Below are 22,957 nucleotides of genomic sequence, written 5' to 3'. Positions count from 1 at the left end.
GCCCCAGTGCTTTGCACCACAGCTATCAGTGAAGCTAATTACAGGTAAGCAGGACAATAAACAGGTAAGCAGGACAAGAGCTAAACAAGGTGAAAGTAATTAGAGTATAAGAAGGCCAACATGTGTATGCATTCAATTGAAAAAACTGCCTACCTGTACCACCAACTACAACAGAGAACAAGGACAGCGCCAAAGGAAGGAACCAAGTCCAACAGGTGGTTAACAGGCCCTCATGAGGGGGTGTTTGGGGGAGGATTCAGGCCTGGAGCTGCATTCAAACTCTCCACTCTATCAGGGGGCATTACCCACATTATAGGCAACATTGTAGTCAGCGTTAGGTTCTGGTGGCTTTTGGTGGAACAACATTGTGCATATAAACATATAATTATCTTGCTTTGGTACGAAAAAATAAAGATTTTGAAGACAGTCAATGACGGTATAAAACGTATTTTTCAAAACACGTTAATCACATCAACCACATATTTTTCCTGTGTATACAGTCAAAAAATAGCAAAAATATAGATATAATTACATTGGGTCATTAGCCGTGGACAGACACACACAGACGCAAGCAACACATAATATCCTTAGTGCAACACCTAGCCAATATAATGATGTATATGTATAGGTATCTTTGAGAAATATTTCCTCGTGTTATTTTAGATCACTATACCCCTGACTGTCAAAATTTCAGTCAAATGTTTTTCCCTTCCTTACAATGCATTCTCTTGTTATGTTCATCTGGATTAATGCTCCATCCGGAAAGCAGCAGCATACACAAAGATATTTCAAAAATTCTGCAGCTGTACCTATAATTTCTAAAATATTCATGATGAACTGCTTACGTTTTTCATAAGATCTGTGATTTCAAAACAGATACATTTGGGCCACACAGTTTTGTTTTTTTGGTCTCTAAAGTTACTTTCAAACTTTAAATAAGAAGCAGCCATAACAACCACTCATCTGTTCTAAAATATTAATATTCTGATGCTGCAGGGTTGTTTTCTGACACAACTTGCCCTGCAACAGATCCTGCTTTGTTCGCTGGCTGCTGCAAACCACCGCTGGTGAAATCATCCAGGACTCCTGGTAGTGTCGAAATGTGATACAATGACAAAAATAAATCAAAAGTTAGACAGCCAAACATTCAGACATTCAAAATCACGCATCCAAAAGAAACATTTACAGAAACTCTGGAAATATTGGTTAACCAAATTTGTTTTCTCAGCAATCCAAGTTTCTGTCATTGTATGCATTGGAATAGTCCTATAATTCGACCTTTAATGGCCATAACACATACATTTGGTTAAATCCTTAATCTTTCAAGTGTGAAATACAACCTTTGAAACTCTATTTGTCGTGCAGTTAGGACTATAGCTGTGTGGATGTAATTGATATCAATATGAAAACACAAAAATGGAGACAGTCCAAACGTGCAAAGTCACCAGTATATCGCATCACTGTGCGGACAGATACTTGGCTCATGTTCATAGGTTTTCACACAACAAGCCGTTCTTGTCTCCTCTCTTTATGTTAATCTGGGTGACTATACATCCAATTTAAACACAATCCATTGAGAGGATACATGAGCCCCATTCAACAATGGCCTAGCACTGCTTTGCATCAGGGTGTGAGAGCAGACTCAGAGATAACCCTTGTTGTTCCCGCGGCCGGGTGAGGCAGATGGGGAGAGGAACAATGGCCGACCCATTCGGAGGGCGGCAGTGACAGCCACTGAAGCTCAGAAGAATGTCTGGAGCCCAGCCAAAGCTTTACTGCCACCACAGCCACACCACACCCACCGAACCTGACCCTCCTCACATCTCACATCCCATGGTGCCCGGCGGCCGAGGGAACGTCACCTTTAAAGACGGCCCCTGAGCGTCAGAGGGCCAACCATCCTGAAAGAGCAGCGGAGTCGAGGGCTGGCACTGACTTGGAAGAGGACAACTGCGTGGACGGAGAGGTCAACCCCACTCATCTCCAGCAAATACTAGCATGTCTACAGCGAGCACCTCAGTGCAGAGCAGTTTCGGGCTCGGGAGGAAAAAGAAACAGCCTGGTCTCATGGATCAGATTACCATGTTCTTTGGAGGAGACAAGAAGAAAAGGAGCAAGGTGAGATTCCATGCATCTGCATCTAAAGGAGCGGTTCAGGTCAGGAACTTCCCGAGCCCTAACGATTGTAAAACCTTGTTTTTTCAAAACGCTAAAATTATATTATTTGTCCTCATTGCACTACAATAGAAAGAACTTGTTTTATAGTGTTTTTAACATGTGTTGGCTATTGGGGAATTTAAGTGGATAACAACCTGATCATCAGATGTATTCATTATGAGAATTGTTTTGGCTGCTGTAAAAATGCAGGAACATATCTTAAACCATTAAGCAATATACACTAAAACGTTCAAAATACTTTAGAAAATGATCAAAACTAATTAGACTGAACATTCTTAGATGTAGTGACACATTGCAAGAACAAGTACTAGTTTTAGGATGAGACATTTTCCAGGTTTGGATTTCTTGACACCATATCTCCTTAAAGGAGAGAAAAGCACTGATGGATAATTTGCCCGCCCAGACACTCCTCCATAGAGATTGGGATTGGCGTTTCCATTCTTTTTTTTATTATTAAGGCAAAAATCCACCTGTTATTAACCATATTTTGCAAGATGCGACAGGATTTTACCGCCAAAACAATTTCTTATAATTATAGAAATGTAGACTTGGACCAAAAAGTCACTAACTGTAAAATAAATGGAATCTAAGGGAAAGCTTTTAGATGTGTTGCTGTTACCACATTCAACTATAAAATAACATCATATAACTAATATTAGAAAATGTTTTCTCAAAGCATAAACATTTGAATTCCTCAATTTTCACAAAAATGAAAAGGGTTAATTTGTCTATTTTAGTATTTCAGTAGGTCAGCCCCCTTCCTGGTTCCCTTTTTGCCTTTTCTTATTTTTACTCTTTCAACTTGGTGGTTAACGGTACAAAATGCTACATGCGCACGTAGCCACTAAGCTAAATCTTTAGTAGATGTATCCCTACAGTGCACATGAATTTAGTTTAGCCTTGCCCTAAGCTGAGATAGGAAAAACCTCAGACAAAACGTCTTTCAAGCTATTGATTCAACACTCTGCAGGGGGGGGGGGGGTCTGATACGTTAGAGCATCAGAGTGTCTAAGATGTTATGGACTCTTGCTCTGACTTAACTCAGATCATTTCCTTCATATGTTACAGGATTTCTGTCTTGCACTTAACCCTTGTATGGTGTTCGGGTCGGTGGGACCCGTTTTCACTATTACGCTAAAGAAAAATGATATGATCAATTATTTGTTCAAACCCACACTCAATGGCCGTGGCTCATTTTGTGTGAAGAACATATCAGAACACATTTTTCAGTGACTTTGAAGAAGAGGAAGAGATTGAGCATCAGCTAGTTACAAAAAAAAGACGAGCCACAGGACCAGCCGGTCAGCGGGCAAAACAACAAGTAGCACTTTCATTCATTAATGTGATCTAACAAATGTAAAAGGGCAAATATGAACCATATATGCTGTTTATATTTATTGTAATTGAGATGAAGTAAACATCTGTTGAGTATTTTAACATAAAATAGTTTGATTGTGTTGAATTGAAGCCCAAAAAGGCAGTGGGTCCACCAGACCCACGAACACTGGCTGAGTAACAAAAATATGAACACCATACAAGGGTTAATACAATACAATACAGTGGCAAAAAAGCAATAATTACAGGCATCTGTATAAAAAAAGTTTTTATTGAAAGTTCTGTGTTCAGTCTCTATGAAACATACTCATTGATTCGAATGAAGGGAGACTAATTCAAGTATTTGAATTGCCTCAATTTAATATAATATCAGTTTTCCTATCATAGAACATGATTATCATCTGTTCTTTTACATTGTCAGATTCGACAGCCATCGGGGCCTTGAAACTACAATTATTTCTTGTAGGAGGTATGGTGCAGCTGAGGCCGATTTTCATGAAATAACTGATGTCTTTTCACGCTGATGCCAAGCTACTCTATGATAAATATACTGCCTAAAAGATCTTAATAAATGATGTGTTAATTAAATGTCTAAAAACCGTGAATCCAACTGATTTAATTCCATGCGGTTTCACTAGCAAGACTTGATCTTGTAGTAACATTACCATGTAAACACACACGGTTACTTGATGTCTGTTGGTCCTCACAGGGGTCTTTCCGGGGTCATGGACCCGCCTCACCCCAGCAGTCCTCCGCTCGACGTCGGACCAAGGAAAATGCTGTGGTGCATTTCTTCAGGAGCTTGGTAAGACTCTTGAATTAGGAAAAGGACATATTTTAAACTTCATGACATACATTACGTTCTTTTAACCATGTACTTAAAATCATTTTTTGTTTATAACATCCTCACTGTTATCAAATAGTAAGGTTGCTGCCTGTAATACTCTGAGACTGCTATTAGTTGTATAAGCAAGAACACAAAAACAAACCAATTTCCTCCAATTTACAGCTGTTGAACTCTCAGTTACTTCCTCCGATTTACTTTGGAGCTAAGCCTTGGCATCAATAGAGCGACAGTATTTCAAAGCTAACCCGTTTTTATGTACATACTGATTGAAATGTGGGGAAGTTTCAACCACCAGTTCAGTTTTTGTTCTATTGTCATGCACGGTACAATCAGTCATTCTGTTGTTAATTGTTTACTCTCAGGTTTCCTCTCCTCAACCTAAATCCAGGGTGAGTCTCATTTCTATTCACCATTCTTGTGCTGCTGTTCATTCCAAAGGTATAGCCACTGGGTGAAGATGGAGAGAGGCACTGATCATTTATCTCCGATTAATTTTAGATTCCTCGTCTATACTACATTTGTCTTTCATATTCCTCAATGTCAAATTCATCAGCTATTTTTCAAGACGTTTATTATTTGATATCCATTTGGTCCAAATCCCTCGTAAAAACGCATGTAGGTATCAATTGACTATCCAAATGTTGGATGGTCAATTGATACCTACATGCGTTTTTATATGGGCAAATATAACGTTGGCGCCCCCCAGTGGACGTTTCCTATTGTAATATGCTGAGAGCAACGCATGCTGCCCTCGCAATCTTGTGAACTGCACTGGCACTGTGGCATTTTTATCAAACACATGTGAATATCATCAAAATCATTTAAAATATGCTAAAGTCAAGTAACAAAACTTGTGTAGCGAGCTAAACATCATTGTTTGTTAGATTTCTGGTGTTTAGCCATATTAGTTGTGTGTGCTAGCATGCTAATTGCTTATGTGCACAACAAGCAAATGTTGAGCTATCTAGCACAACACTAGTGTTAGGCTAATGTCAATCTGTTTTAGCATACATAGTTATTTTTAGCTAATGTTTAGCTAGCATTAAATACTATTTTAGCTTATGTTAAGATAGCACTAAACACTAGACTTTAGCTTATATTTAGCTATTTAGCACTAAACACTACTTTAAGCTAATAATGTTAATCTATTAAGCACTAACTACTAGTTTCAGCTAATGTTACGCTATTTAGCACTAAACAGAAAGTACCTTGAGTGATGAGAATTTCTTTAGTAAACCAAAGTAGGCCTATTGGACTAATTTAAATTTCGACCAGAAGAATATTCCAGGAATTATCATAGCTATTAAAGTTCATCCTGAAGAGAACATGAATGTTAAATCCATTTAGCATATGTGGTGATATTTCACTGCATACAGTCATACAAAACACTTAGATGCAACATTAGATGAAAAGTCAGGAGTTCATCAAAGTCAGTAAGCCTTAACATCTGAGGACCATGACTGTCCCAAATGTTAGTGTGATTAAGCCTGAGAGTTTTTTCTGACATTTTCCAAATATTTTAATTGAGCTTTTTAAGCATAATCTTAATATTTTGACCCTTTCTTTCAACCAAAAGAGGAACATGTAAAAATTCAATATGTTGTGCAAACATTCATTCTCCAGCTTAGGTCACAAACAAGTGTCAGGGTTAGGGCTGTTGGGACCATCACTCAACTCTACAGAGTGAGTTGGCTATATAAAGCTATTACTCTAATTCTCCACCACATCACAGCTAAAGTTGCCATGTTATACCTTTAACCGGATGTGTGGAGGGGGACACAGGATAACTATCTCACTGTATCTCGTAGTCTCATCATGTCACTGTCTGTTTCTATTTCATGTGCAGTGGAGAGACGCCTTGGGCTTGGTATGTCACACAAACTTCCCCTCTCAAATCCCATAAAAGACACACTGCTGACTGCACCACTCTATGTGTGTGTGTGTGTGTGTGTGTGTGTGTGTGTGTGTGTGTGTGTGTGTGTGTGTGTGTGTGTGTGTGTGTGTGTGTGTGTGTGTGTGTGTGTGTGTGTGTGTGTGTGTGTGTGTGTGTGTGTGTGTGTGTGTGTGTGTGTGTGTGTGTGTGTGTGTGTGTGTGTGTTCCTGCACAAGATTTCCTTCGATTGCAGCGCACCTGTGACCTCACATCCACCCTCGTCCTGTATCGTATGATTCACTGCCTTCTCTCCTCTCTTTTATACCTGAGCATTAGGACTCAAGATGTATACAAAAGCAAAGCTGACTCACCTGCACCTATACTGTTCACACATTAGCTGGGAGTGCCACAGAGATCAAAAGTAGAAAACAACTATTTATTCATTTCTGAAACTCCCAAGTATTGGCTTGTTGGCGAATTTATTTAATTTCAATGAGTTCTTCTCTGCTTTAATCCAGAGCGACTCGCTGCTTCTGGATGACTTTGAAATCGCTCAACTATTTATGAACCGCAGCCGGTAAACACTTTCTCTTAGGATCTCTTGACCTGCATCGCCCTCCTCCTCCTCTTTTACACTTCTATCTGTAACACCTCCACCCCCTCTCTGTTAGAGGTGACTCACCGATCTTTCTGTTTTGGCTTCCTGCCATCTTTATGCCTTCTCCTCTGTCTGGCGACCCTGGACAGCCATGTTGTATGAGTGTGTCCTTTTAAGGTGATTGCTGAGTCCTGTTCTCTGTGTCAGTTCAGAGTGGACCTTACCTTGTCATCCACTTTCTTTCCCCCCTAAAAGGTGCTGTTATGTTCTGTCTGGTCCTGTGACATTTTCATGTTTTTCCCCATGTCTCTGTCCATGGTATATTTATTCAAAAGTACAGATCCAAGAAAACTGTTTCCCACAACTTACTGTTGAGAAACCGATCCTGCAGTTTGGTTGTTTTCCCCTCAGATTATAAGTTATTGAACAAGTTTGCCGAATTTTAGATCTTTGTGAATTTGTGTTTTTCCAAATTCTAAATAATTAAAAATGTCAGATCAGTCCACCTTTATTGTCCATAAGGGAAATGCAGCTTGTAGCAACTAGCAAAGCACATTGAGAACTCAATGACCACATAGATCCAAACACCAAGAGGTCGATCCAAATACAATTAAATTGGATGGATGATACACAAAGAAATATAATTACATAATGTGCAAAAGGTGGGGCACTCATAAGGAATTAGGAAGCCTATTCTTCATTTTTGACAGATTTATTATTTGTGGATATGTGATTTTAGCCAACAGCAATAGAAGTGCCACGATAAACGTATTTAAAATAGTTTTTTATGACTTTTTGTTCGAGCCGTTTCTGATGCACTTGGGTAAAATGCTCGTAAGTGTCGTACAGAGGGAAAGTCCATCAATGTAAAATGTATTAAAGTCTGGTTAATGGTCCAACAACAACAGAACACCAGGCCCCGGTTTCAGGTATCCAACTTTGCTTAAAGAGCGTTTTTTTCTAGGCCTCGTCGCCGAGTGCCGAGAGCACAAAGTCGCCGGTCAGGAGACGCAGAGACCAAAACACACTGTCCAGAATCTTCAACCTGGTGAGCCGACAGCACATTCACAATCTTCTTTTACTGAACGTGTCCTCTTTCTACCTATAACACTGGGCTTTATAAACACCATCTCCTGTCTGTGTTTACCCAAAATGCAACAGTGATGCTCTCACCAGAGATCAGTGAGTAATACATTGATACAATATAATGATTTCACTTCCATTCATCTCCTTTCATCAGCTCCAGTCAACAGCAGCGTGTCATCATAATATACTAACAAGCTTAGGAGCATGAACATCTTCATCTATAGATTATATCATACGTTTCTCACACATATCCTTTGATTATTTTTCTACAAATGCCATCTTCCTCAAGTATTCTAAGCATTGTTTTACAGTGAGGATGATCTTCTCAAATCCCTTTATATGTGAGGTATAAGACAATCAAATCACCAGAAAACCTTCACCACAGATTGCTCTTAAATGCCATCTCTGGGGATAGAAATGGAAGATTATTTCAAAGCCACCTCATTATAATCCTTTCTTCTCTCCAGGGAGAAACCAAGTCCCGTCCACCCCCTAAACGCTGGAGCACCATCTTCTAAGCTCTCTGCCGAGGAGCAAACCACCGATCCACCTCCGATGGGAGAAGAGGAAGAGGAAGAAGAAGAAGGGGAAACTGATTTGCAGCCAGCGGACTCACAACCTCAAGAACTGTTAACACACTAACACCAGCCTCCTGTATGTTTAGACATTGACAGCGTATGAAATCCACTCTCCGGAGATATAGGGGCTTGTTTTTGTTTTAATCCAACAGATATCTTGTCTAGGTCATGCTTTCAGTCAAATGTCTTACTGTAAAAACCACCCATGGTGCTAGTGTCAGCTGTGTCAGCTTTGTTCATGGCAGATTTTTTTTAATTGTCTCCCCCGTCATTAGCATTTTGTACGTGAGTGGCGCTTTGTGTGTCTCGCTGCTTTCCAGAAACTCTACTCATACACCAAATATACCTTTGTTTCAATGTGAAATCTAGACGGGGATTTGTCCACTGTGGCTGTTGTGCTCGAGTGAAATTGTATGTCGCAAAGCATTTGAAAACACAACTGGAAACCTACAGAATATGAGTTATTTAATTTTAATGTTGTTTCGCTTCCTGTAATTAAAAACATGTACATACAGTATGATTTCCTTTAAGCCTATATAAATTAAATAAAATGCCCTTTTCAGATGCACTGTTACATAACTAAAGAATGTCCTAAAAAACTGGTCTGCTCTCTTATGTGTAGCTTTGGCATGGATCTAATGTATTATCTGTTTCAGTCTTACATTTAGTTTCATTTAATATTATTTGTGTTTCCTTAAGAAGATGGCAAGCAAAAGTTGGTGGTTGGATTGATGGTTGGATTGTAAGTGGTTGAAAGATCTAAGGCAGAAGCCCCGGCATGAGAAGCACTGATGGACAGAATAGTGATTTAAAATGTTCTGAAGTATTATTTCTCCATTTCATCCTGTTCATAATAAATTGCATCCCCACTATCATTGTGCATGCTCTGTCTGTATGTTCACTTTAACATCAAAGCCAAAATAAATGTCATTGGTTGTTGTTGTTATGTTTCCTCTGAATGTAAAGCTCTGTTTTGAATGTGCAGCTAAACAAAAAATAAACACATTGTCTTCTCTGTAGCTAATAATCTTGTCGTCTTTGATTGTTCTTTTACTTTTTAAGGATTTTGTAGCCGTAGTTACGGCGTCCGACACATGCAAACGCATCACAGCGGCTCAAAACACTTTCATTAGAAGAAAACGCTCAGTTGCAATTGAAAATTGAAGACAAGACATGTTCCGGCGCGCGACGAGGGACTAGTGGTAGCACTCTGAACGAGCTCTGCAGCTTTACTATAAAAAACACGCTTAAATCCGACCACCTCAATGCTATATCACACATTTATTTATTTAATGATCATATAATCTTTCGGGAACTATTCATTTGATTTTTTTCAACCCTGGTGAAGACGAAATCGACAAAGCTCTGCGCGGCGGAGGGAGGCCCGGGAGAATCACCGAGATCGCCTGACAAGCAACAACACGAGGAGAGCAGTGTCCCGGCCGACATGGTGCTAGCCGCCCTTGAGACACTCCGCAGAGAGGTGGCTCAAAACAAAAAAGAAATGTGCGCCACGATTGATTCCCGGATTGAGACTGTCACTGAGAACCTAAAAAAGGAATTCTCCATTATGAAAGGGGACACGCAGACAGCATTGGCGGCAATCAAAGCTACTATGCTAGCACTAGGGGTGTAACGGTTCACAAACATTTCGGTTCGGTACGTACCTTGGTTTTTAGGTCACGGTTCGGTTCGGTACGTTTTCGGTACAGCAGAAAAAATTATCACAAAACATAACATATTTTTTTTTTAATTATTATTAAACTGTGAATAATGTATTCACTCAAATAAATACAAAATATAATAAAATAAACATTAAGGTGCAGCATTTCGATTAACTGAAATAATCTGTATTTGAACTTTACTGTACTAGTACTCACAAAACATAAAATATTAGTTTTGGGTTTTTAATTATTATTAAACTATGAATATTCACTCAAATAAATATAAAATATAATAAAATAAACATTAAGGTGCAGCTTTTCGATGAACTGAAATAATCTGTATCTGAACTGTACTGTACTAGTACCTAAGCAGCCAGTTTGACATTAGGACTTGCTTGTCATTGTATTTTCATGTTTTTTTAAATTAATTGCTTGTTAATAAGTTAGCGAGTTCTTATCATTGAGTGATGATAAATATACCTATCGATTCTGTGTCTTCTCACGATGCTAATCGATTGGATGTTATTGGATGTGCAGTTACGATAAGTAATAAGGGTGTTATACCGTGTTTTCTGTGCAACCGCCGTTAGCATTTTTTCGCTCCAGGCCAATTTAGAGGCTCAGCGTTAGCTTTGTGGTTTAAAAAAAAAAAAGTTTCTTCCCATTACATGGATTTGAAACATTCATAGTTTATTACATCTTAAGAAGCCCTCAGACACTGTTGCTTGCAGATGTTGTGGCCCGTCGGCGAGTCCGTGGGGCTTAAGAGGTTTTAAATGACACTCACTCTTCACCATAAATAACACAGCTTTTCTATAGGCTCAAATTAATATATTTTCTAAAACATCTCTGTACTGTAGATCTCACTATGTATGCGCTCAACTTTATTACTATGCGGCGGCGGTGTATAGCAGAATCACAGCCCCACCCTCACTCATGTCACATTTTGTGGACTGGCCATCGGGAATACCGGGAGTTTTCCCGGTGGGCCGGTGCTGTGCGTGGGAAGGAGGGCCGCTCGGATTTGAAGAAAAAAATACAATATGCCGCGCATTAAGTGGGCCTGTCTGTCAATTAAACCCCGGGCCACTTTTTCCCCCCAGTCCAACACTGGTTGGGGGGGCATGAGCGCTCAGTGCCCAGGGGCCCCTGGAGGTACTAATCCGGCCTTGTTCAAAGGGAACCGAGTCGTACTTGGTGAGAGCCGTTCTTTTTATCGTTGGTTCTCTGCCTGTCATAAATCCACTCGCCTTGACGGGAGCTTGCTTTCCTGAATGCAAATTTGCCATAGATGATGGCATAACGCATGCTGCTTGAGTTTGAGCTTTTGAGTTTGGCTGGCTGAGATGCAAGTTATACATTTTCTGTGAGTAAAAGTAGATTTCTGGCAATACTATCAATCATTATCCTGGTGATTATTTCGCAGATAAACTTATTAACCCCGCCCCCTTAAAAAAACGGCTCTTTTGAACGGCTCTCGGAAAGGAACGGAGCCATAAGATCCGGCTCTGTTGAGGTATAACATAGAGATATGTATATTGTATGATTCCATGTATTACTGTGCATCATATTGTTTATGTAAGTAGCTGTGACTACTACTGTGTTCATTGGGTGGCGCTGTCTGCATGATTGTCACTACCAGGGGTATAAAACAGTTAGAGTCACGCCCCTTCTTTGTCTTTTGACCTGTGTGCACCAAATAAACAACGCCGAGTTGAATTGCTAAATTGAACTGTGAGAATAGTCACCTTTCCGCTGCAGATAGACCAAAGTCTATTCTGCTGACAGGCTCCCTTCAAAGAGCCGTAATTCCCATCACTTCTTACCGGGATAAATCGGCATGGTAACTTATGCTGAAAACATAACCTGCTCCAAAGCAGGATAGGTTCGAGATAAGAGATAAACTCTGTGAAAGCACCGCCTGCTGACCAATCACAGCTCACTTCCTGCTGACCAATCAGAGCTTAATGCAAGGAGTTTAAAGCAATAGAGCATGGGTCGGCAATAGGCAGCCCGCGGGCAATTGGTGGCCCGCCAGCAATAATATTTGGCCCGGAAAATTATTTTGAGAATACAAATTTAAAAACAAATTATTTTATCGGACCGACAGTCACACATATAGGCTATAATGTCCAAATAGAGAATCTAACTACACCTGAAGAATGCTTATTGTACTTGTATCCATGTTGAGAGTGAATGAAACACAGCACAGGCACAATCTGGCAGCGGGGTGCACTGACGAGTAGGTGGACAGCGCGTGGTGCTGAAATGGCCAGCATGCGGTTTGAAAAAAATAACACCAGCTCATTAAATCATTCAAACGTAATGTTTACTTATATGTGAACAGTAACAAAGTTCAGTCAAAACATTGACAACAAAATCGGAGAAGCCGCTTAATCATGGAGGGCGAGGGGTGGCGGTGCATATGCAGCCACCCCAGTTGGCAGCTTTGTTTTGAAAGAAAAGTTTTGGCTCATCGGACATTTATGAGAAAATTCCTAATGTCCGAGTGCAAGTGAATGCAGCACAAGACGCGAGCCATGTAACCCCTCCCCCGGCCCTGGCCCGAGCGTGGAAATGTGATTGTCATTTGAACGGGACGGCGCAAAACGAGAAGCATTTGGTCTACATTGACAGAGAAGAGACTGTCAAGTTTGGCTGTACTCAGCATTGATTCAAAACGCACTAAAGCTTTGGATCTTAATACGTTTGTGAGCAGGGAGGGAAAAAATTGGCCCGAGGCCAAATATAATTGCCGACCCCTGCAATAGAGTATGGTCGAGGCTCAATGAAACAGTCTAAACTGCCGTATATGGCTGGCAATAAATCGCAGACCGTGTGAACATGTAAATTAATAGAATACCACTGCCCATCTATAACATTTGCGGGAAGCAAGCTTATAAATACCTGCCTCAACATAAGTAACCGGAGACAAAAATGTAGCTGTTAGCTTAGTTAGTATTACGGCTTAGGCTAACTGACTACTGGCTTCATAGAGAGGTGAAGTTCCGCTCATCTACTTCCGACCCATGGGACCTTATTTCGGAAAAATTATGTATTGAAGAAGTCAATGGGGAGCAGAGGTTGCGCTAGACTTTTTCGCTGCCGGACAGGATCGTAAAATCTCTGTAAAAATCCAGTATTACCAGTCGGCCTTTAGACAACTCCAACGAGGGGGTGAGAGAGCGCACGCTCGTGTACTGTTATTGGCATAGATATATATAGTTAGCGCAACCTGATCTCACCAGAATGCGTGACTCCACCACGACTCCTTAACACCACAATGCGTGGTGGAGTCACGAACTTTGTTACATTTGCGTGTCGGCACCACGCAAACAACCCCAATGTAAAGTGAATGAGGCTCCTTTGTCGTGGTGCACACACGCATTTCTACAACGTGCATTGTGTGTAATGCAACTGTTAATTTTATTAGATTAGTTAGTTTTTAAGGAAGGCCAGAGCTTCAGCTGTGTCAAATAGATTGTTCCCTTCAGTTAACGTTATTTAAAAGATAATGATCATGTCCCCTGTATTGTATTACGAGCGTCCATTCCCATTGGATAACGGAGAATTTTACACCCGGAAGTAAGTAGCCTATTCTCCTTACTGTCGATTGATTTTACAGTGATATCTGCACTACTCATCGACTAAAAAACACCAAATTGTCCTTGTTAATTACACAACATTGGTTGGTTTGAATTGTGTGCAATGCTTTTGTATTTTCCCCCTTCGATTCGGAGAAACAAATATTTTTTCGGAGTTTTTGGACGGCAGAAGACACTACACTACCCAGAATCCTCAGCTATCGTTTGGGACTACACCATGTGCTTAGCTTGACAAACCCCGTGATCAGTCCTCAACCTCTGTGATTGGATGCGCGACGTTTACACAGAGCGTCCAAAAGGACTTTGAAATGGAATGAAACCCATCGACGGCACACTATTCAAAACAGGAATCGAACGTGTCCTACCCCCCTCCCCCCCTTAGGTCACAGGCTCCTCCAACAGTGCTACGCAATAAAACAGATACACAGAAAAAAATAGTGAAATAGTGCAATAAGAGTCTATATACAAGTGATTGGAATATGATATATTAGATAAATAATTTCTAAGTAGCAGCCAGATGAATGTTATTTCTAAGTTCAGGTGTTTAATAGTCTTCTGGCCTGTGGGATGAAGCTGTGTCTGTGTCTGGTGGTTTTAGTCCGAATGCTGTGGTACCGCCTGCCAGACTGCAGCAGACAGAACCGTTTGTGGCTGGGGTGATGGTGGTCTTTTATAATCCTGAGGGCTTTCTTTAAGGTTAACCTGGTATTTTTAATCCACTACATTTATTTTAGTTACTTTACAGATTTGGATTAATGATGTGAAATATAAACAACCCTTAAATCAGACTTTAGTTACACCTGAGTGAAATTCAGTGAAGGTGATTGTCAAGTGCCAACAATCAGGCGAGATATTTGATAGTTGGTGCTTGAGAAGACTAAATATTTATCTGCAGATCCGTTTAAAGCATATTCATTACTCGTTATTCTCTAATAGTTCATTAAAGACTGTATATAATTGCTATTTTGCACATCCCTTTCAAGATTTCAAGATTTTCTAAGGTTTATTGACATATCATATACACAACAGTGTAGTTATGCAATGAATGAACAACTTGGGTCACAGGTTCATCAACAGTGCATTACAAGACATCTATCAATGTGTGTATACTTCCACCATTACACTGTTGTATTCTGCACATTTCTTTAAATAAAGCCTTATTAGTTAGCACATCCTCCTATCAGGCACTCAACTGTTTTACTCTAGATATCATTTGAGTATCTTCTTGATATTTTCTATTCTATATTTATATAATTGACCTTCTACTTTCCCACTATTTTGTACGTACTCTTAATATTTGAATGTTTTCATAAAATATAACACATTCAAAAGTGCGTTACAAAAATGAAAGACATTAAGAAAAAGACATTTTAAACAGTCATTAAAAAGCAACACAATCTTCCTGCATTGCAATTACTCTAAACGTGTAATAACGTGCTTTAACCAGTAGGTGGTTTGGGTTAAAAGGCTGTCAAGTTTACAGTGTTAACAAAATAAAATATACTGCTGTTTCCGGTTTAGTTTACGACGAATATTATTTTGTTATTGTTTTGATATTTGTAACACAAAAGCGATGGAAAAAACCCATAGCAACCAAAAAAAGATGGTCTTAACATGACCCAGCGGTCTAGTAGTTAATAAAAAACAATAATATCAAAACAAAATATTACTACTAACTTTATTGTGAAATTAAAACAGAACGGTAAAATAATAGTTTCCGGTGTATTCTGATGCCCGATCTCTGTAGATAAAGAAAGAACTAAGACAGATGTGTAATATTTAATGCAGCCAAACCATTTATTACAATGCATTCATGTGATGACTATCAAAGAGTAAAGCAAGCACTGCTGAATAAAGTATGATTTTATCTTTTACGAAACCTTTTTTTTCATATGGAATGCAGTTGGAGGTCAACCAAACACAGAGCTTGAGGACTGATCACGGGGTTCATGGTGTAGTCCCAAACGATAGCTGAGGATTCTGGGTAGTGTAGTGTCTTCTGCCGTCCAAAAACTCCGAAAAAATATTTGTTTCTCCGAATCGAAGGGGGAAAATACAAAAGCATTGCACACAATTCAAACCAATCAATGTTGTGTAATTAACAAGGACAATTTGGTGTTTTTTAGTCGATGAGTAGTGCAGATATCACTGTAAAATCAATCGACAGTAAGGAGAATAGGCTACTTACTTCCGGGTGTAAAATTCTCCGTTATCCAATGGGAATGGACGCTCGTAATACAATACAGGGGACATGATCATTATCTTTTAAATAACGTTAACTAAAGGGAACAATCTATTTGACACAGCTGAAGCTCTGGCCTTCCTTAAAAACAAACTAATTTAATAAAATTAACAGTTGCATTACACACAATGCACGTTGTAGAAATGCGTGTGTGCACCACGACAAAGGAGCCTCATTCACTTTACATTGGGGTTGTTTGCGTGGTGCCGACACGTAAATGTAACAAAGTTCGTGACTCCACCACGCATTGTGGTGTTAAGGAGTCGTGGTGGAGTCACGCATTCTGGTGAGATCAGGTTGAGTTAGCGGCACCGTGTTATGCATGCCCACTGCACCTCGCGGGATCGCGTACAGCGTAAAGCAAAACTCAGACATTTCGATGATTTGTACGGCAAAGTTAGGTTTGGAAACGGTATCATTTCCTTTTTGGCGGGCATGCATAACACGGCATAACACCGGAGCCTCGCTGCGGGGAAACTTTGGCGCTGTTCCGAGTTTGTTCTAATCTGTCAAATATTCGGTTAACGCGACCTCTGATGGGGAGAGAAAGATTATCTTTCGATCCCGTTTTAATTGTGCCACGAATTACACATATGATGTTTGTCAATCTTAAAAAATGATTTCCATGTAACAAAAAGTCACAGTTTGTCATAAAACTATTGAAATATAAGACTCTGAAAAATACGCAATTAGAAAGACTACAAATCCCAGAATCCCGGTCCCGCTTGCTGGCTCTCACGGAACCGACTAACTCCCCTTTTGTGTATACAGCTTTCACTTGTAGTGATTTTCACCTCTTTTAATATTCACCTAATTCTGAAAGAAAGAAGTGAATTGTGCCAACGTGACGGTGTGTGGTGCGAGACGGGAGATGTAGTTCATTGAACGGTTTCACACAAAAAAAGTGTTACTTCAGTTTTACGACACATTTTTTGGAAAATTATCTTTTAAATTGATCATACGTGTAATTCGTGGCACAATTCAAACGGGATCGAAAGATAATATTTCTCTCGCCATTCTTTCACACACACATACAGGTATTGGGCCGAGTGCGACACCGTACTTCCGGTATCCACCATTTCACGCGAGGTGCAAGCAGAATATCATAGTCTATTGCCTTAATCAATATCTAGTCAACTCTAAAATACCACATAAATGCAATGGCATGATAATATTATTGTGACAAGTGGGGTATTCACCTGGTGTTTCCAGAAATTAGACGTAGATGCAGCCAAAATCGACGAAGGCCACTGTCGTTTTTCCATACATCTGCAGGCAGTCTGTAAGGGCAATCCGACAACCCACACAGCTCTAGTTTACGCTGGTAACGACCTAGAGCACACCCCTCCAGTCCAGAGATGTAATCCGAAGACATGCAGCGATTTCTTCGGTCGTTAATTCAGAAAAAAAACCAGTGCGCTCTGCCTTGCTACTTTAGCTAGCTGTTTACATTAGCACTTCCAGGATATTAGCACTTCCAGGAAAATGGCGTATTTATATATATATATGGTGCGCGTTGCATTGTGGGTAGCTCGTCTTTCACACACGTCACTGTGTGTGAAAGAATAGAGAGGCCCCTCCCTTTGCGGGAGCCTCCATGGGACCCCGGAAGCGGAAAATTATACATTGAAGTCAATGGAGAGAGAAAAGTTATCTTTTGATCCCGTTTGAATTGTGCCACGAATGACACATATGATGTTTGTCAATTTAAAAGAATATTTTGCAAGTAAAAAAAATAAAAATGTGTCGTAAAACTGTGAAGTTACACATTTGTTTGTGTGAAACCGCTCAGTGAACTACAGGTCTCTGCTCTCGCACAATACGCGTCACCATCACAAAGACGGCCGTCACGTTAGCAAATGTCACCTGTTTCTTTCAGAATGAGGCGAAAAGTATAAAATGAGGTGAAAATCACTACAAGTCTGGGCATGTTGAGAGCTGTACATACACGAAAGGGGAGTTAGTCGGTTCTGTAAGAGCCAGCATGCAGGACCGGAGTAATATGAGTGCAATGTGTAACGTTAATGTCAGCTAGCTAACATTAGCTAACAAGGTACACTAACGTGTTTTGTTTTAGTAACTAGTTTTCTCCTTAAGAACTTCGTGGTCTCTGTGTATGCTGTGGATAACATTAGTGTTCACGTTCACAAGAACAAGGTACACTCCCGTGTTTTGTTTTAGTTGCTCCTCAGATTGAAGCGGCCAGTTTTATATCGACTATACAGTATAGTCTCTATACTGTATGTGTGACCTCCTTTTACATCTCGTTGTGTCATTTGAGTTTATTTGCTGTGTGTAGATTCAATGATTTTGGTGACATGAACATGACCATCGCGGAGGCAGTCCAGTTACCATCCTTCTGTCTCCGTGAGGAGGGTGGGTCTATCACCCATACTGGCACCAGGTCCAAGGGCAGCTGCACATCACAGACCGGAGTCTCTGCTACTTTGTTGTGTGGACCACGAAGGAGGCGATCATCATCCTCATCCCCAAAGACCCTGCATGGCATGGAAATCTCCTCCTCCTGGAACAATTCTACACCCAGCATATGCTCCCTGTGTTGGCCAGTAGAGAGGAGGACATTTAAATAAACATACTCTTAACACCCTCAGACTCTGCGTTGTGTTCCGTCTGTGTGATGGGGTGTTATGCAGAGGGGAGGAAAACAGGACACAGCAGATTGGGATCGTGGTGGAGACGCTGAGCAGTTATTTCATTGTTGCATGTAATTATTATTATACTGCGTGCTTCTTAGTTATTCCATCTTTTGCTGTAACATGGATCTGTATGTAACTCTATATTCACTTGTTATCTACCACACTCCCTTCTACATCACACACCATCATTATACATGATGGTGTGTATAGGATATATATATTTGTATACATTACATATCTGTAAATTGTATAATTTTATTTAAACGTCTTTTTGATCTCTCTGTCTATAAACACAAACTGAGTAAGATTGACAATAAAGTTGACTGAAAAATATATATATTCTTTATGAAAATAGTTGACTGTTGGCGAAATGAATCCAAATTAAACGTTGGACTGAACTACAACTACACCTTTAAATCTCTACGGACTGTTTTTCAGTGGGATGGCAAGTTCCTATCTTTAAACATTTATTAGTTTTTTCTCAGAACAGATTTGATTTTCTGAAGTTAATTTAACTTGGCCGACCATGTAAGGTCATTAATAAAAAGGTACAATCAATTTGTTTAGGGTTGACTAAAATAATGATAAACATTTCATTTGGATAATTTACTGACAGAATAAGAAACTCAATGATGCTCTACTCCTGTTCTTTTTTATAAAGTGAAACAGTTGAAACGATAGATTTTAATAAACTTAAAAACAACCTTCTCCAAAAGCTATCAAGGAATATACCGAATACTTGTTTTAGAACTTTATTACATATTTTTATATAAATAGTTTGAATGATCCATAATTGACAGAAGCTTGTGTTTACACTGACCTGTTACTCATATATTAATGTCTTTGTAACTTCAGTAAACCACTACCTCACTAATTTCTTTCATTCATCACGGTTCAGTAAACTAAGTGACACATGAACCAGTTTAATCATTATAATAACGTAGGATTGCAACTCTTTGAAACTGTAGGTGGCTCTTAAAAGAGCCGTTGTGTTTGGGTGTGCTGGTCTCAGGTCAGTTTAAGCCCTCTTTGCTTGGTTCATCTTACTGGGGGGGCAGCTACATGGATGTCGGTGCAGCCCACAGTCATTGTGCAGTTGAAGGCAGAATGAATGTATTATTGACTCCGAATGAAGCACAACTTCATGTCATACAATACATTGACTTTATTTGTAATTGTGTAAAAACATATGAGCATTGATTAGCAAACAGGACCTGCAGGAACAGAGCACGGTGATGGATGGAGCTGGGAAGAGAGAAGAATAAAGAAAACAGATCAACTTTATTATCGGATATTAAAAATTCAATTTCAAAACAAGTTGCCGCTCCTACAGTTTTCTAGTGTGTAAAGATGATTTCACTTGACCTATGCACAATATCACACTCAATACATGTGTGTCTCTGGGGGGTGCATTGTGCCTTTGATGTATATAAATAATATACCATAACCAAATACTATTACGTACAGTGGAAATCAGGTTGCCAGAGCAGGTCAGTCCAGTGTGCATGTTCCTCAGGGTCTCAGCAGTTACAGGTGAGGGAAAGGAAATAAAAGAGAAAAAGGTCAGTAACAACACTTTAAAGTAACAACACTTTGAATAATTATCTCTTTTAATAATTTTCTATCAGTAATCACTCAACTACTGTCTTTCCAACAAACAGATTGACTCACTATCATCACAATGAAACACGTCCAGAAGAATGTCATGCAAAGCTGCCTTCCTTCCTTCCTTCGACTCTCCCAGAACTGCCTGATCTTTTAATGTTCAATGTTAACCATTTGTGCAGATAGCATTAAGTAGAAAAGATCGCCGATGCTAATGTGCCGTTAGCCTACCTCCCGCCTCCTTAGCACCTGGTGGAGGGAGATGGGTCTGGCTGCAGACGCAGCAAGGAGGCGGATCGTATAGGGGCGTTTCCTATAGGGGCGTTTCCTAACTTTTTTTATCCAATAGCAATTTAAGGGATTCCAGCTGCTTTTATAAATGCTCGCAGAAGAAGTCATTGTTCTAGTGATGGGAATTCCGGCTCTTCTTGGTGAGCCGGATCATTTGGCTCGGCTCACCAAGAAGAGCCGGCTCTTTCGGCTCCCAAAGGGCTCTTCAGTTTACCACATATTATACCTTTTAATTAAATCAAATGTAGCGCTGTTTTGACTAATGAATGATGTATATGTGTACACATATATCACTTAAATTATTCAATACATCCTTTGTACTGAAGTATTCAAAAGTAAAAATTACATGTTTAATATAAATTATTTGCTGTGGCCAATTGTTTTCATTGCATTTACAGACCCGTGTAACTCTCTGATACCACCCAATGAATGCATTGACTTGCTTGTAGAACCACGCTACACAAAACAGATGGCAACACCTATAAAAACTATTTTAAAAAAGGGGCTACTGTATCAACCTATATAAAGTATACATATAGTTGTTCTCCCTGCAGGAGAGGGGAGCGTGCTTTGAGATCAGCTGCTAGGCTGCAGCGGGGAGAAGAGGGGGACAAAAAGAGATCTCCGTCCTCCGTGTTTTATTCGTATAGAAGTAAGAAGAGAAGTAATGGGTCAGAAACCCTCCTTTTTACGCAGCAGTCCAGAAATAGACATCAAACGGCGACACATATTCAGTTGCCAGTTACCTTTGGCATTAGGGCAGAGATATCTAGATACTTTCCAAGGTTTCACATAATGAATTGTGCTACTTTTAAAGCAAGCAACGATGTTTTCAAATCTGTAATCAAAAAGCTCCTCAAAAACACTATAGAAGCTGTTCCTGCCGTTGTTACGTTAGTTCAAAGAGTAACAACGGACTACTTTTCTTAGCGGATGCATGTCAATTTAAATTAATACATAAAACTGTTTTTTAAATCAATAAAATCTTTTTCTAAATCCATAAAAGCATTTCAATTATTATTGGGAGTCATGTCGTTACTTTGTTGAGAATGTGGCCATGTGTAATAAGCGGGATAATGTCCACATTGCACATTGCATAATGTGCCTTCATGCCGATCTAGATCCCTCCGCAAAAACAAAACAAAAAACGGCTCGTTCGCGGGCGAGAGCCGGCTCCCGTCGTTCACTATACGATCCGCCCCTATACGATCCGACTCCTTGCTGCGGTCTGCAGCCAGACTCTATTGATAGGATCCGCCCCTATACGATCCGCCTCCTTGCTGCGGTCTGCAGCCAGACTCTATTGGGTGGAGGGGGCGATAGGATACTCTTCAAATGTTTCACAAAATACTTACCATCATGACTACTCTTACTGTTTAACATTTGGGTTCACTTCATGTTAAGGCCAATACAAATGACAAGGCTAAGTAATGTGATGCTAACTAACGTGCTCGCTACTAGCTATGTAGCTAACTTGACTGTGTTCCATGCAAAACATGTGTATTACCTGATATGTTTGGTCCAACGACTCCTGGTCCTTTCATCAGACGGGAAGCGATAGAACGAGCAAGTGGTATGATCACTTTTGTGATTCCAACCTGGTACAAAGCACACAGGCATCTTGTAAAAGTGAATTTATTGGAGCAATCTCTTATTTATTGGAGGGAATAAATTAGTTATGAGATCTTCTTCTTCTTTGCGAGTCGCAACCAGTCTTGGAGCATTATCGCCTATGACATCACTTACACGACCCAGAATGGGATTTGGGATTTGTAGTCTTTCTAGTTGCGTATTTTTCATAGTCTTATATCTCAACAGTTTTACGACAAACTGTGACTTTTTTTACATGGAAATGATTGTTTAAGATTGACAAACATCATATGTGTCATTCGTGGCACAATTCAAACGGGATCAAAAGATACGTTTTCTCTCTCTCCATTGAATTCAATGTATAATTTTTCGCTTCCGGGGTCCCATGGACCGGAAGTAGATGGGCGTGACTTCGCCACTCTATTGTAGCGCACATATTTTTGTTTGATCAAAACGCAAGAAATTCTAAGTATAACAAGAAAAATGTTTTCTTGGGTTAAAATATTTGTTGCAGGTATTACAACTATATCAACCCTATTTATAATACCCTGTTGTTTGTAACCATGACGATAGCAAAGGCTGCAAATGCAATCACGTCTTAACCAGCTTCTGGCTGAAAAGCAATGAGGGGAAGTGGATAAAGTAGTCTATTCGCTCCAAACTCAACCCAGGGTCTATAAAAACTGAACTCTTACCCTCTGGAGGTATCCTCTCGGGGGCAATCATCTCTCAGACAGTAATCGCAATATATAAGTCCAGAAAACAAGATCTAATTCCGCAAGCGCTACATTTTGTTCTACAGTTAATT

The 22,957-nt window shown here is 39.9% G+C and overlaps 1 protein-coding gene across 5 annotated transcripts; it reads left to right on the top strand.

The window, feature by feature from the left end:
- Positions 1 to 1,816: 1,816 nt before the first annotated feature.
- mbpa (myelin basic protein a) lies at positions 1,817 to 9,514 on the top strand. 5 transcript variants are annotated; one of them, XM_034093919.2, is made up of 6 exons: positions 1,817 to 2,157; positions 4,223 to 4,318; positions 4,723 to 4,749; positions 6,207 to 6,227; positions 7,796 to 7,879; positions 8,385 to 8,551. In XM_034093919.2, the coding sequence occupies exons 1-6, from the start codon at positions 1,999 to 2,001 to the stop codon at positions 8,433 to 8,435; spliced, it is 438 nt and encodes a 145-aa protein (XP_033949810.1). In that variant the 5' UTR covers positions 1,817 to 1,998; the 3' UTR covers positions 8,436 to 8,551. The 5 variants fall into 5 exon arrangements, with proteins under 5 accessions (XP_033949810.1, XP_033949814.1, XP_033949812.1 ...); XM_034093920.2 differs by having other exon boundaries at positions 1,820 to 2,118; XM_071204788.1 differs by lacking the exon at positions 1,817 to 2,157 and adding an exon at positions 7,993 to 8,013 and having other exon boundaries at positions 4,250 to 4,318; positions 8,385 to 9,514.
- Positions 9,515 to 22,957: the final 13,443 nt, after the last annotated feature.

This window comes from Pseudochaenichthys georgianus, chromosome 11, assembly GCF_902827115.2.
Source record: "Pseudochaenichthys georgianus chromosome 11, fPseGeo1.2, whole genome shotgun sequence".
Taxonomy (NCBI): Eukaryota; Metazoa; Chordata; class Actinopteri; order Perciformes; family Channichthyidae; genus Pseudochaenichthys; species Pseudochaenichthys georgianus.
This window is presented reverse-complemented; position numbering and strand designations above follow the sequence as displayed.

What these genes read in the sequence shown, in the direction of transcription:
- mbpa (XM_034093919.2), top strand. Translation starts at nt 1,999, where the DNA reads ATGTCTACAGCGAGCACCTCAGTGCAGAGCAGTTTCGGGCTCGGGAGG. An exon ending in CTCCTCAACCTAAATCCAGG is followed by an intron (nt 4,750 to 6,206) that starts GTGAGTCTCATT and finishes TTTCATGTGCAG; the next exon opens with TGGAGAGACGCCTTGGGCTT. An exon ending in TGTCCAGAATCTTCAACCTG is followed by an intron (nt 7,880 to 8,384) that starts GTGAGCCGACAG and finishes TCTTCTCTCCAG; the next exon opens with GGAGAAACCAAGTCCCGTCC.